Here is a 13,216-nt window from a genome sequence, read left to right as displayed (position 1 = left end):
GACCCTTCGCAGAAAGGCCTGGTGTGGTCACTCTGCCCTCTGGCCATCCCCAGCGACCCACGTCACCAAGGGGGATGACAGAAAACCCATAGGAATGACCGGATCTCGCTGCAGAAGGGGCCTTACCCTCCCTGCCCGCACCATCTAACCTGCTCCGTTTTCCCCAGCTGAATGGAACTAGCTGCGCTTCCCTCTCCCCCAGTCTGTCCTGCTGGGAAGTAAACAGGCACGGAGATGTGGAGGCCTGCCAGTGTGACCTTGAACTGAAGACAGATCTTATAGCTGAATCTTCCCTGTTATGTCGTGACCTGAGGAGGCACTAAAAAGCTGCACGGCGTCGTACAAGGGGAGTCTGAGCTGAACTCTGACAGTCTCGGGCTGTATCATGGCTCTTGTTTACTGACTGTGTGACCTTGGACGTTAGGTGACCTTGGCCTCAGTCTTCTTATCTATAAAATGGGTATCATAGGATGGTCTTGAGGATTATGTGTACAAATCAGTGTGTGAAGTGTATTAGTGTATTAAATGAATCTGTTAGCATGTTCATTAACCAGAAACATAGATATCACCGAAATGAATTGTTTTGAGCAGAGTCTAGCATGTCACTTGCTGGTTTAGTGCGCCTGACATACAGCCATTCCTACGAGCCTCAGCCCAAGTACAGGGTGCTTGGACTGTGTACATCAGACCCACCATCCTCACCAGCTGTGTGCGCAGAGGCTGATGTGGGGCTGTTTGAATCAGCTTGGATTCAAACTGAGGCAGCCACTTACTCCCTGGTAAGCCCTGGACCAGGGTTCAGCTTGTCGGGAGGAGGAAGGGACGGCTTCCTGCCCCTCCAGCCACAGAGCCGGGACATAGAGGCTCCTTCCACCCTGAGCTCCTCTGGTGGCTTACGTGTAGCCAGTGTCCTTTCATACAGTGAGAGCCCCTCTGGCCATGAGAAGACACAGACCTTGACTGTGGGCAGAGAAAGCAGGAACAGGACACGAGTGTGGATGGCGCTCACATGTCTCTAGCTTCTTATGCCAGGCACGTTTTCTACCATATCAGAATCAGTTAAATCCACTCAGGAGGCTTAATTTGCAAACACAAGTGAGTACATTCAGTAGATGCTGTTCCATACTGGGGGCTCCCAGGTGGCGCTAGTAGTAAAGAACCTGTCTGCCAATGCAGGAAACAGAAGAGACGCAGGTTCGATCCCTGGGTCAGGAAGATCCCCTGAAGAAGGAAATGGCAACCCACTCCAGTATTCCTGCCTGGAGAATCCCATGGAGAGAGGAACCCGGCGGGCTACAGTCCACAGGGTCGCAAAGAGTCAGACACAACTGAAGCAACGGAGAACGCACACATGCACATTCCACAGTGGAGCAGGTGTTAAAAACTATTGCAAAAGCACAACTTACTTTTCCACTTGACTTCTGCAGCTGTAGCTGATCAAATTCCAGAAGCTTCTTCCAGTCTTGACGTTTAACAAAATAGAAGACTTCTTCATAAGTGAGATCAATGCGGTAGTTAAAATCACCACACCAAAACACATAATCGTGAGAAAAAATGTTTCTTCCCTAAGTCATAAAGAGAAAAAAATCCTGATGATTTGATCCACCTTGCAAGGAATGTGGGAGAGGGGGAAAAAATTAATTCACTATACAGAAGGTAGCAGATATGTTTTTCTTAAAATGTTATTTTTTAAAAAAATGTCTGCTAAAGCATCTCATTTTTCACTAATACCATAAAAACCTGCTGTTAAGACTTGCACATGGCTTACTTTTTACATTTTAAATAGTGTTTTTGAGTGGTCTGGAGAAAGCACCAATCTTAACACAAGGGGCATGATGGCCAACATTCACTCTGCCCATCAGATCTCGGCCACCATGTTGTACCCCTGCTTCGTTATGTCTGTATCCTAAGAACAATTGCCCAGATATTCAGTGTTATGAGAATGAAGTTTAAGAAAATAAGTATAAATGCTCAGGACATGCAGCTCTGTAAAAGCTGGTAGATTTCATACACTTTTATCCTTGATCCTCCATCACTCCCCTTGATCAGTCCCCCTGGCCCCAGCCTGCCCAGTCAGCTCTGTGTCCGCATCCAGGGCAGCCCTGGCGATCTCGGACATCTTCCCCTTCCCCCACCAGAAATCGCAACAATAGCAGCGCCGTATCCGCCGCCCACAATGCTGGGCTCTGTTCCGGGGCGCCCTGTCCTCACAGCGGCCCTGCGAAGCACATACTCTTGGTTCTCGAACAGATTAAAAGAAAAAAAAAGTTCAGAAACTTTGCTCAAGGTTACACCACGAGTACACGATACAGACAAGATATGAACTCAGATCTGCCAAGCTCCGAAACCTGTTTCTGTTCTACTACACGGCATGGTACTTCCACTCCACTCAGCCTGCAACAATATTCTGGACAGAAGACTGAAATTATCACAGCCCCATAAAAGAACCGTGCAGAGCAGCCCTGCCTAAACGAACGCTCCGTAGTGATGGAAAGGCTCTGAACCTCAGCTGTCCAAAGCCCAGCCACATGGGGCCATGCATGCGAAATGCGGCCAGTGTGACTGAGGGCTTTTAGCTTTATTTTATCTATTTGACATTTAAATAGCTACTGGTGGCTAGTGGCTACTCTATTGAACAGCACAGGTATAGAGTATAGGTACCCTCAATATTTCTACTGAAAAAAAGCTCTATTATACACTCTTTAATTATTGAAATCGTGTCCCACGTTTGCTACTTTAAAATAGCACTCTTCAAGTGAGAAGGATTGGACTTTATTTTTTTTCAAGTACACAGACATGAAAAGAAAATATTAGTCCTACATCATCTGGAAAACTACAATGACAAATTTCCCAACTCACTTCTTTCTTTTCATTCCAAGAAATAAAAGCTTCAACAAAGATTACAGCTCTTCTTCATGAAAACTAAGGCATTCTTGCCTTGAGTGCAGGCCAGTGAACAACATGTCAGTTTTAAGGGATCTGGCCTTACACAGAAGAGCTTTGCGACCCAGCCGTGTCTCAGACAGAATCTGTGGCAGGAACGGCTGAAGTCTACCCTCACTGCTGGGGAACAGGTGTGTCTGCACGGGGCTGAAGATGTGCGAGACCATCATCTTTGCACACAAAGGAAAACACTCAAATCTGAATTCGAAGAGATGCCCCGGCTTCAGAATGAAAACTTCGGAACCCCCGCTAGAGGGCGGCATGACGCATGATATTGGCAACCAAGAAACCAGACCAGGATCCGGGGGGCTCCAGAGTCAAGAAATGAACTGGTTTCGAAACCGGGTATTCTTTTCAGAGCCACCACAAGAAGGTGCGCGTGAGTCTCAGGAAAACCAAATCGTACACTGGGTTTGGATTCAAACGTTCTTCACCAGCTTAAGACAGGGCAAAACACACTGGTTCTCCTTCCCAGTTCTACGCAGTTGCATCAGAATAAGAACACGCAGGGTGTATCAGCATGTTCAGAAAGGTATGGAGATACAGGGGGAACCGAACACTCCGGGGCTGGGTGCCCCGCTCACCTCTATCTCAGCGTCCCTGGCCGGTTCCCCTGCCTGCAGTGCTGAGCCCCCCAGGGCAGGGACGCTCCTAGAGCCGTGTGCCCCACCCTCCTGGCCACCCGGGCAGGGGCGGGGAGGGTGCTGACCCGAGCCGGGACCCAGCCACCACGGCCCTGCTCACCACGGGGAAGCTCAGCTTCTGGGTGATCTCCCTGTAGTCCTCGTTCCGCTCCTTCACCTGGGACTGCCCGGCCGTCAGGTGGCAGCAGACGAAGCAGAAGCTGCTGCTGTGGAACTGGAAGCGGATGGCCACGGCGCCCTTGTTCCCCGCCTTCCCGCCCATGCCCGTCTTCACCGTGTCGATCGCCACGTCCCTGGAACACAGAACGCACATGTAGGGGGGGAGGTCTTCCCAGTGGCTCTGAAGGAAAAGCAGACGCTGTTCTGCTACAGAGACGAACCACCTGGTGGTGGCATGGGGCTGGGGGCTCCGAGAACCCCCGACACCATCCGCTCAGAGGCGCCCATCGCCAGCGACCAGGCCACACGGGGACCCGCGTGGCTGCTGTCCACACCACGTCACCCCTCCCCTTCCTCACCCCGGAGGCAGCCCCCTGGGGCAGACGGGAGCATCCTCTCTGTGGTCCCAGCTCCGTCTTAGGCTGCTCACACAAGCACCCCACAAAGCACCTTGGAGTTGAATCACCTCCCCACCACCGGCTTCTGGTCTCCCGGCTACAGCAGAAGCAGCCACTGCCTCCTACATGGCTTTTCTGAAAAGTACAGGAGGGGCCCTCAGATAATCAACGTATGTTTAAGAAACAGGAGCCATCCAGTTATCTGTGCTGGACTGGTGGAGGGGGGTGGCTTCCAAGCAGCGGCCTGCTGGTGTTAAGTTGCTGACTTACAATGCGCAAAAGTGAGTACACGGGGCCACAGGACCACGGAGTCTCCACCTGACCCCTGGGACTGGCGCCCGACAGACAAGGTGTGTGGGTAACCCGCCAGCAAGGGTGTGAGCTCACCCAGCTCGAGGCTGGAGGGCCAGGCGGCCAAGGACACCGGGGTCAGGACCTCAGTGGGCACCCAGGAAACCCGGAGGCCCTTGGCATGGTTCCCTTCCTCGTGTTCCATCTCTGATCCCGACCCCAGCCACAGCCTTACTGTAACCATAACCGACCTTTACCCACTCCCTGTGGGCACTGCCAGGCTCTCAGAGCAACCACGGGGGACATGAACCGTAAAGTTTCCCAAAGGTAATAGAAGAGAATATTAGGAACACAGAGCTTTTTTCTCTCCAGGTGCTGCCCCTGGCGGAGAAGGCACTGGCGACCCACTCCTGTATTCTTGCCTGGAAAATCCCATGGACAGAGAAGCCTGGTAGGCTGCAGTCCATGGGGTCGCACAGAGTCAGACACGACTGAAGCGACTTAGCAGCAGCAGCAGCTGCCCCTGGCAGTCTGTGGTCCTCTACCTCTGAGGAGATGCACAACCTGTGTGACCCTATTGGGTTTAGGGGTCAGGCCAGCTCAATGCCGAGTATCAGCAAAGAGAAAGACTGGCGGGGATTCTAACAACATGAGTGAGACCAGGGAGCAAGGGAAGGCTATGAGACAGCTGAGGGAGAAGAGGATTTCCTCCCAACCTTAAAAAAAAATGTGCATGCATGCATGCATGCGCACGCGTGCACACACACACACATATACACACGCCCTTTCCTAAAAGACATCCTTTTCCAAGGCTTTTCCCTTATGATATTCACAAAGCTGTCACTTTGGAGACTGAGTAATGGGGTGACAGCAGTAGAGAGCTTCTGCCCACACATCTTTTGAAATGTAGAATTCTTTTGAAAAGAGACAACAACTCATTTCCTGATGAGTTACCCAGCTCTAGGTCAGAGGTTTCCTGTCTAACACTGCTGCGAGGAACCCCTTCCCTGCACCCAACTGAGCCTGGCTGACAGCGATGGTGAAACACTCCTCCTAAAAGGGTCCAGCTTCCTGAGCTAGAAGTTCCCATCCAGGCTTTTTAAACGCTAGACAATATTCTATTCAGCCTGGTTTTTCCCTGGAGGTTGTGTTACATTTGACTGAAATAATGGCAGGTCCTGATTCCTGCTGCAGGAAGTGGGGGGTGAGGGGGGAAGGAAGTGGGAATAAAACAATCCCAGGTTCCCCCAGATGTCTGTGAACGAAACGTTCTTACCTGATGAAGGGGACGTGGTACGGGCGCACAAAGATGTAAAGACAGACGCCCACCAGCTGTGCTGAAGTCAAGAGAATGTACCGATGAGAGCGTGAGATGGCTTTCTGGAGCTGTTCACCCCACATCTTCCTGTTTGTGGTACTGGAGAAGAGAAAGCAACGATGCTATTCACAGTTAGCTGGACGCAGGCTCTCCCACCTGGAGACTCCTCCAGCCCTGAGCTGGTTCGTTTTTACCAAACTGACGTCATATTGCCTGCACGCCTGCATTAGTGCCCTGTGAGCCTCAATCCCTAGAGTGGACTATCTGCGTATTTCTGGTTGTGTTATGCACATCATCTCTACCCCTGCCACCTGCCACCCAGCACAGGGCCTTACTCATAAGACCTCCACGTGTGTGTGCTAAGTCCCTTCAGTCTTGTCAGACTCTTTGTGACCCCATGGACTGTATGTAGCCCGCCCGACTCCTCTGTCTGTGGGATTCTCCAGGCAAGAATATACTGGAGTGGGTTACCATTTCCTCCTCCAGGGGAATCTTCCTGGGCCAAGGATCAAATCAGAGTTTCTTAGGTCTCCTGCATTGGCAAGTGGGTTCTTTACCACTAGACCTCCATAGAATCAGGTTTTATTATTCACTCAGAAAGTGCCTTAAAATGGACTAGGAAAGAAAAAGTCCAGCTGAGTTCACACCAAATGTTAATCCAGTGGTTTTCTTTGCTTTCTACGGGTTTCTTACACCTTGCCCTCTCTCACCTTTCCCCAGGAAATGTGAGTCAGCCCCCTCCCAGCCCAGCCCACGCCCAAGGATCTCAGCGTGGTGACTCAACCTCCGGGCCAGGCAGTGAAGCTCTAGGAGCCCAGAGCCTCCCCCACACCTCCTTCTATTCCCTCAATCAGCAGAGAGAGGAACAGGGAGGAGCACGTCTGGGAGGACGTCAGGAACACAGGCAGCAGCACCAGGGGTCGCAGGTTAGCAGCCGCCCCGGCTCGGGACCCCACACCCCAGGCCCAGCCGCCCACCTGGCGTTGACGATGTTCCCCGCACTCAGCTCCACCATCTCTTCAAACCCCACGGCAAACATGTCAGCCGGGCTGCCGTTGTCATCTACAGAACAAGCAGAAAACGGAGGAAATCACACCCGCCGGGGCCGGTGTGGCCGACTCAGGGCCCAGCCCTCCCGGCCACGTGTCGAGCACACCCCACCTCCCTCCAGCTCCTACTCTGCACACGGCCCTTCCCTGCCTGCATCCGAGGAGCATCGCTGACCTCTCTGTGGCTTGCTCTGCAAAAGGGACGGTTTGACGGTCACCCTGAAGGGTGGTCGTGAAGTCAGAGGATACGTGGAAAGTTCCTGGACTCTAAACTTCCATGCCAGCAGACCTGCCAGCTCCCTGCCCCCCACCCGCTAGGCCCTAAGCTCCTGGGGAGTGGGGGGCACTAGCTCAAACCTGCGTGGCCCTCAGTATTCTCACAGCCCTGGGCCAGCCCCTCTGGGTTAATGTCTGACTGTGGTCCTCTCCCAGGGGGCTGGTGTCCTGGGGTCAGGGGACGGACGTGCTCTGATGAAGTCTGCCCCAGACCGCAGAGCGAGCAGAGGGGCTTCTCATCAGCTCTTTGTTCAGCTCTTTATTCCCTCTAACTGGGGGCCTTCGGTGAATAGAAGCCCTGCAGCCACCTGCCACATCCCTCTCGACGAGCCCTAAGCCATCCCCGTGACTCCGAGCCGTGTCCTCACAGTACCCTGCCCGCCGCCCCATGCAGACAGGCCACGGACCACAGGAACGATGGGGCTCTGGGCTCTGATCGTGATCAAGGTACATTAGTGCAGCACCCCCCACGCCCCCCCAGCAGTGCACATGGCAGGCAGGGAACCAGCCCACGAGGGTTTCCAGAACCCAGATGAGCAGGAGAAAAGCCAAAGGCCTAGATAAACAGCTGATTCTCAGAGAAAAAGCACGTGTTTGGATCCTGACCTCTGAGGCCATTAAATATTATCTTGCCTGATATAGGATAAAAGGTGAGGTGTCTGACCTCGCAATTATTTTATTCTTAAAAAGGGACACAACTTCTTTGTGACTGCTAAAGCAGACACGTATCGACAAGGGTGGTCTGAGAAAAGGCAGGGGTGTGTGTCCTGGGTCAGGGCGTGGGCCCGGCCCAGCAACTCACTCACTTCTTACAGCCCAAAGGTTCTAGTCATCAAAACCGAAAAAGTGCAAAATCTACGTGTGAAGAGAAAAGGGAGATTCACCGCTTGGGTAACCCTTCCAAACACTTGGAAAAGAAAAGGTGCCACATATTTAACTTGCTGGACATCTTCTGGAAAGTCAGACCACAGTGTTGTCTAAACGTTCTGAGGAGCGAGAAGGCCAAACACCCAACTTCCCACCTGTGGGTGAGGCTCGTGGCGGGGGCCGGCGTCTGCACCTGTCGTCCTGTCCCAGCTGCACTCACCCAGGGCTCCTGCGACTCGGGACAGCGAGGGCGCATCCAGGAGCCAGTCAGCCAGCTCGGCCGTGCCCAGCAGGTTACTCCTGAACTGCTTCCCGCCGTTCACGTTCCAGGTGCCCACGGCCACGCGCACCGGCTTGAAATTCGTGAACTCCGACTGGCGCTCCGACATGGCTCTCAGGATCTTGGGAGTCACTATCGGGGGCACAGAAACGGCGTGTCTGTCTGCACCCCAATCCTCATGCATTTCCCCCACACCCCCAGAAACCCAGCCAGGCCTGCTGCCGGAGAGGGTCATCCACAGGGACCAGTGGCCGTGCCTTATGAGGATGAGCGGCCAAAGCCCACCACGAGCAGAGCACCTCCCTGTGGCCCTTCTGCCGCAAGGTCCCCTCCACACCCTCCCCCCAGCAGAGCCACACGGGTTGTGATGCCAGGTCACAGGGACCTGCATCCTCGGCGGTCACTCCACGATCCCATGGGAATTTCATCAACGGGCACCCTGCAGCTTCCCGCATGGAACTACGGCTCTGACACCCACCTCTGCATTCTCCACCTTCCAATCCAAGCACCAGCAGAGCGGTTTGATTGTACCTCAGACTCAAGCCTTTAAAAAACCATCACTCTGAACCCGGTCCGTCCTCTAGACGGACAAAATATATTCCATTTTTTAAACCGGGCACTTAACCCAAATCTTCATCACATACACTCTGCTGTGAAATGAGACGCACTGTACTACTCAGAGCTTCCTTCCACTTGTCCTGAGGTGGCCTTGTCTCCAGGGTTGACACAAACATCACCCTGGCTATCAGAAGCTAGACAGGAATTCCCCCAGCAATGGAGGAATAAAAGCAGAAAAGGGGTGTGAAGCCATTTTCAGCACGGGCAAACTAATTTTTCAAAAACTCCAAAAATTTCTAAGACAGGAGTTAGACAACTTTATAAGGAAAACTGCTAGGTTTCCCCTTCTTTTCCATGAACCCTATAATGTTTACAGGCTCTAGGGAAGCAGTCTCCAACCTTTTTGGCATCAGGCACCGCTTTTCGTGGAAGATAGTTTTTCCATGGACCAGGGCAGGGGTGGGGTGGCGTGGTTTCAGGATGACTCAAGTGCATTACATTTATTGTGCACTTTATTTCTATTATTATTATATCAGCTCCACTTCATCTCATCAGGCATTAGATCCTGGAGGTTGGGTACCCCTGCTCTAGGGGAGAGTGAAACTGTTCGTCATTCAGTTGTGTCCAACTCTTTGCGACCCCATGGACTATAGTCCGGTGGGCTGTTCTGTCCATGGGATTCTCCAGGCAAGAATACTGGAGTGAGTTGTTATGCCCTCCTCCAGGGGATCTTCTTGACCCAGGGATCGAACCCAGGTCTCCTGCATAGCAAGCAGATTCTTTACGTCTGTGCAACCAGGGAAGCCCTAGGAGGTAAGATGCCACTAAAAATTTCCCAAAGAAACCCCCAGCTCACTTTTATGTGAAATCTTCAACACATCCCTGCACATGTGCCTACAGACATATACAAACCTTAAGAAAAAATGAACTCACATATGCAGAGAATAGTTGCCAGAGGCTGGGGTGGAGATAAGGGGCAGTGAATCAAGGTGGTCAAAAGGTACAAACTTCTAGCTATAAAATAAGAAGCCTGGGGATGTGATGTACAGAGCGATGATTGTAGCTAACAACACTGTATTATACATTCTAAAGGTGCAGAGAGTAGATCTTAAAAATTCTCATCACAAGGAAAAAAAAAAAACTTTTGTAACTATGTGTGGTGATGGATGTGAACGAGAATTATTGTGGTGATGATTCTGCAACACATACAAACAGCGAACTGTTATGTTATACACCTGAAACTAATATGTCAAGTATAACTAATTTTTAAAAAAAAAGAAAAGAAAGAAAAAGAAACCTCTAGCTATTGAGGGAACCAGGACAGTCTTATCTCTTAAGAGTGGAAGGCAGCCTACCTACTGGAAGATTTCTAGGGTCCCGGGTCATAACAGAAACAGGCTACCCTCAGGGGAGAGGCCCTACAAGTGACATGTGGCGATGGGCCCGAGAACCCTTTGTAGCTGAGAAAGATTCCTGGAGTAAGTTAACATTCAAAGACATCAGCTCCTGGGGAGCCCACTCTCTCTCTCCCAGCCTCTTGGTTTGGAAAACGGTCCCAACTAACAAAGGAGGAGCGTGAGTGCTCCCGTGAGTCCAGAAGGACAGTCTCCCGGACGAGAGTGACAGCTGATATTGTGTAAACTTATCTTCTGTATATTGTGGAGCTCGACCTTCGGGGTGGGGAGGGACCGCTCTTCCTGGGGTTAGGCCAGTTCTCAGACTCAGCCAAGAGCCTGTTCCGCGCACACAACCAGCCCTGAGCTGCACCTTCTCTTTCCAGGCCTGACTCGCTGGAGGCGATGTCCTCCCAGCAAGGAGATCCAACCAGTCCATCCTAAAGGAAATCCACCCTGCATGTTCATTGGAAGGACTGATGCTGAAGCTGAAACGCCAATACTTAGGCCACTTGATGCAAAATGTGTGTGTCACTCACTCAGTCGTGTCCGACTCTTTGAGACCCCTGCCAGGCTCCTGATGCAAAGAGCCAACTCATTGGAAAAGACCCTGATGCTGAGAAAGATTGAGGGCAGGAGGAGAAGGGGGCAACAGAGGATGAGGTGGTTGGATGGCATCACTGACTCAACGGACATGAGTTTAAGGAAGCTCTGGGAGATAGTGAAGGACAGGGAAGCCTCGTGTGCTGCAGTCCATGGGGCTGCAGAGTCAGACACAACTGAGCAACTGAACATCATCATCCCTGGACCAGGTACCATGCACCTAGAGCCCACGACTGTAGCCCAAAGCTCCACAGACTTACTCCAGCCAGCCAGTGCCACACTGTCTACATTGCCCAGCCTTTCCTATGAAAACCCCAATAACAACCATGGCTTTAAGCGCCTGTCTGCCTCCTGACCACCCTGGGGTTCTTTACGTGGCCTCACGTGGCCTCACATGGCATCTCCAGGACTTATGAGGGAAATCACTGTGCTCTCCTGAGCCTCCGCTTGCAGCTGCACCTGGCTGAGCATCTCACACGAAACAAGGCAGCTGGCCGCTTAGATCAACTGATCAGACCAGCTCAACAGGTCAAGCTGGAGTCAAGGGTCACATTCTGACCACAGAGGCTCGCTCAGGGGCTGCCTGCCACCTGCCAACTAGGATTATGTGAGGGTGGGCAGGCTGGCTGGACCCGTCCCACATCCTCTGGATAGCAGGGCAGCCGGACACCCCCCTACCCCTCCAGGCGAGAGAGAGCCCCTCACCCAGCAGGGCCGGGTTGTCCAGCAGCATCCTCCCCTTGTCCGCAGACTCCCCGCTGTAGACGTCCCCGACCAGCAGCAGCTTGATGGCCTCCTGCTTCACCCCGTCGAAGAAGTTGGACTGGATCGTGCGAGACACGGACCGGGCCCCGTCCTTCAGCTTGCCTACCTGCCACAGGCCGGGCGACGGACAGACAGACAGCCGTGAGAGGGGCCCGTGTGGGCCCCCTCCCACCGCCCCCCGGAGCCTGCCCCTACCTTGGCCTTCCCCTCCAGGGCCCGGCTGCCCGTGAACATCTTGCTCAGGCTGTGCCCGTTCAGAGACCACATGGCCTTGAAGGACTCCACGAAGCGGTCAGCGATGGGCCTTGAGTTCAGCCCGAGGCTCTCGAGCTGCAGATGGAGGACCTGGGAGAGGCGGAGGGGCCAGCGGTCACCGATGTCCCCCCCGGAAGCTGCCCAGGGGACACCACCAGGCACTACCCTCGTGAGCTCCTACTCAGTGATTGTGGGGCTGACTCTGTGCCCTCAGAGGACAGGGCCCCCTCACAGCAGAGGATGGGGCTTCCCGCCATGGTCCACCTGACTTCATCTACACCATGCAGCTCTCCCCCGACACCCCCAGCAAGCAGGACAGCCAAGGCTGGATGGCGGGCAGCACTGACCCCATGCCTCCTCCCAGCAGGGAGCCAGGAGAGGTCACCAGGGCAGCAGGCTGCAAACCCAGCCTCATCTCAGGCAGCCTCGCTCCGCCTTCGTCCACAGGAAAGTTCACAACAATCACTACACTCTATCTTTTCTCCAGGTGGCACCTGTAGACCACCGTGCGTAGGGTGCCTTCCAAAGAGTGTGTGGAAGGCCCACCAGCCACCTGGCCACTCAGGGAGACCCCTCCCTAGATGCCGAGCACACGGCTGTCCCCTCCCCACAGTGACCACAAGAGCCCACGAGGGTGCTGAGCCCAGCCCATCTGCCCGACAGCCCAGGATAGGACATGGATGGCCCGAGAGACAGACCTCGAGTGCGATGAAGCTTTGCACTGCGTTGGTTCGGTCCAGGCAGTCGAGACAGTTCATCCGCAAAGTACCTTTCTGAAAACTTAGGAAACCAACGGATATGCGTTACAAGTTGTGTTGGAAGAAGCCTGTTGGATTGTAGGCCAAGGAAACTCAACCCCTCAGCTCCTGCCTGGTCACCCACCACCACCTAGAGCCCCCCCTGCAGCCCAGAGTCACCGGAATGACGCAGGTGAGTGGATCCTAAGCTGTCTGCCCGGCTTTGTCTTTCCCACGGAAACCTCAGTGGAGGTTCCCCAACAGTACCTGTCACAAGCCTGCCCACTGGCTGAAGCAGGAGCAATGAGGCTTGGGGGGGCACATTCCCGGGAGACGCCTGCCCCTTGGCCAGCCCACCCAGTGGGAGGACAGAACACGGGTGAGACTCACCGTGGACTTACATTCTCGCCCCTGGTGAACACGTCAAAGTCATCCCAGTGCAGCTTCAAGTGGGGCCTCAGGAGGTTCTCCAATTTCTCGAGCTTCCCACCTTTGGCAAACTGATGGAAGTCAAAGTTGATCATAGGCGTGTCGCCGGCGTGGCAGGAAGCCCAGAGCAGCTTCTGAAAGGGGATGGGAGAGTGTGGTGGGGCATCTGACCACTTAACCACATCACTCACCAGAGCCCAGGGGCTCGGCTTGAAGGGTTAGGGTGGACCAGGTGGTTTACCAGCCCTGA

The 13,216-nt window shown here is 53.5% G+C and overlaps 1 protein-coding gene across 12 annotated transcripts in view; it reads right to left on the bottom strand.

Annotated features, from left to right (window-relative positions):
- The window catches only part of SYNJ2 (synaptojanin 2), a 96,052-nt gene that overhangs the window by 16,689 nt on the left and 66,147 nt on the right, over positions 1–13,216 (bottom strand). For 7 of the 12 annotated variants that reach the window (XM_081530122.1, XM_081530124.1, XM_081530126.1 and 4 more), the window contains 9 exons: positions 12,928–13,100; positions 12,499–12,580; positions 11,741–11,890; positions 11,486–11,651; positions 8,166–8,357; positions 6,731–6,815; positions 5,712–5,852; positions 3,688–3,880; positions 1,407–1,565 (listed from right to left, as the gene is read on the bottom strand). In XM_081530122.1, the coding sequence (XP_081386248.1) occupies positions 1,407–1,565; positions 3,688–3,880; positions 5,712–5,852; positions 6,731–6,815; positions 8,166–8,357; positions 11,486–11,651; positions 11,741–11,890; positions 12,499–12,580; positions 12,928–13,100 (1,341 nt within the window). The remainder of the gene's footprint in view (positions 1–1,406; positions 1,566–3,687; positions 3,881–5,711; positions 5,853–6,730; positions 6,816–8,165; positions 8,358–11,485; positions 11,652–11,740; positions 11,891–12,498; positions 12,581–12,927; positions 13,101–13,216) is intronic. The other 5 variants (XM_081530123.1, XM_081530132.1, XM_081530130.1 and 2 more) reach the window with 1 other exon arrangement.

The sequence above is a fragment of the Giraffa tippelskirchi genome, chromosome 9 (assembly GCF_054371585.1).
Source record: "Giraffa tippelskirchi isolate mGirTip1 chromosome 9, T2T-mGirTip1v1.2.pri, whole genome shotgun sequence".
Taxonomy (NCBI): Eukaryota; Metazoa; Chordata; class Mammalia; order Artiodactyla; family Giraffidae; genus Giraffa; species Giraffa tippelskirchi.
Note: the sequence above shows the minus strand (reverse complement) of the source record. Positions and strands in the feature narration are given on the sequence as shown.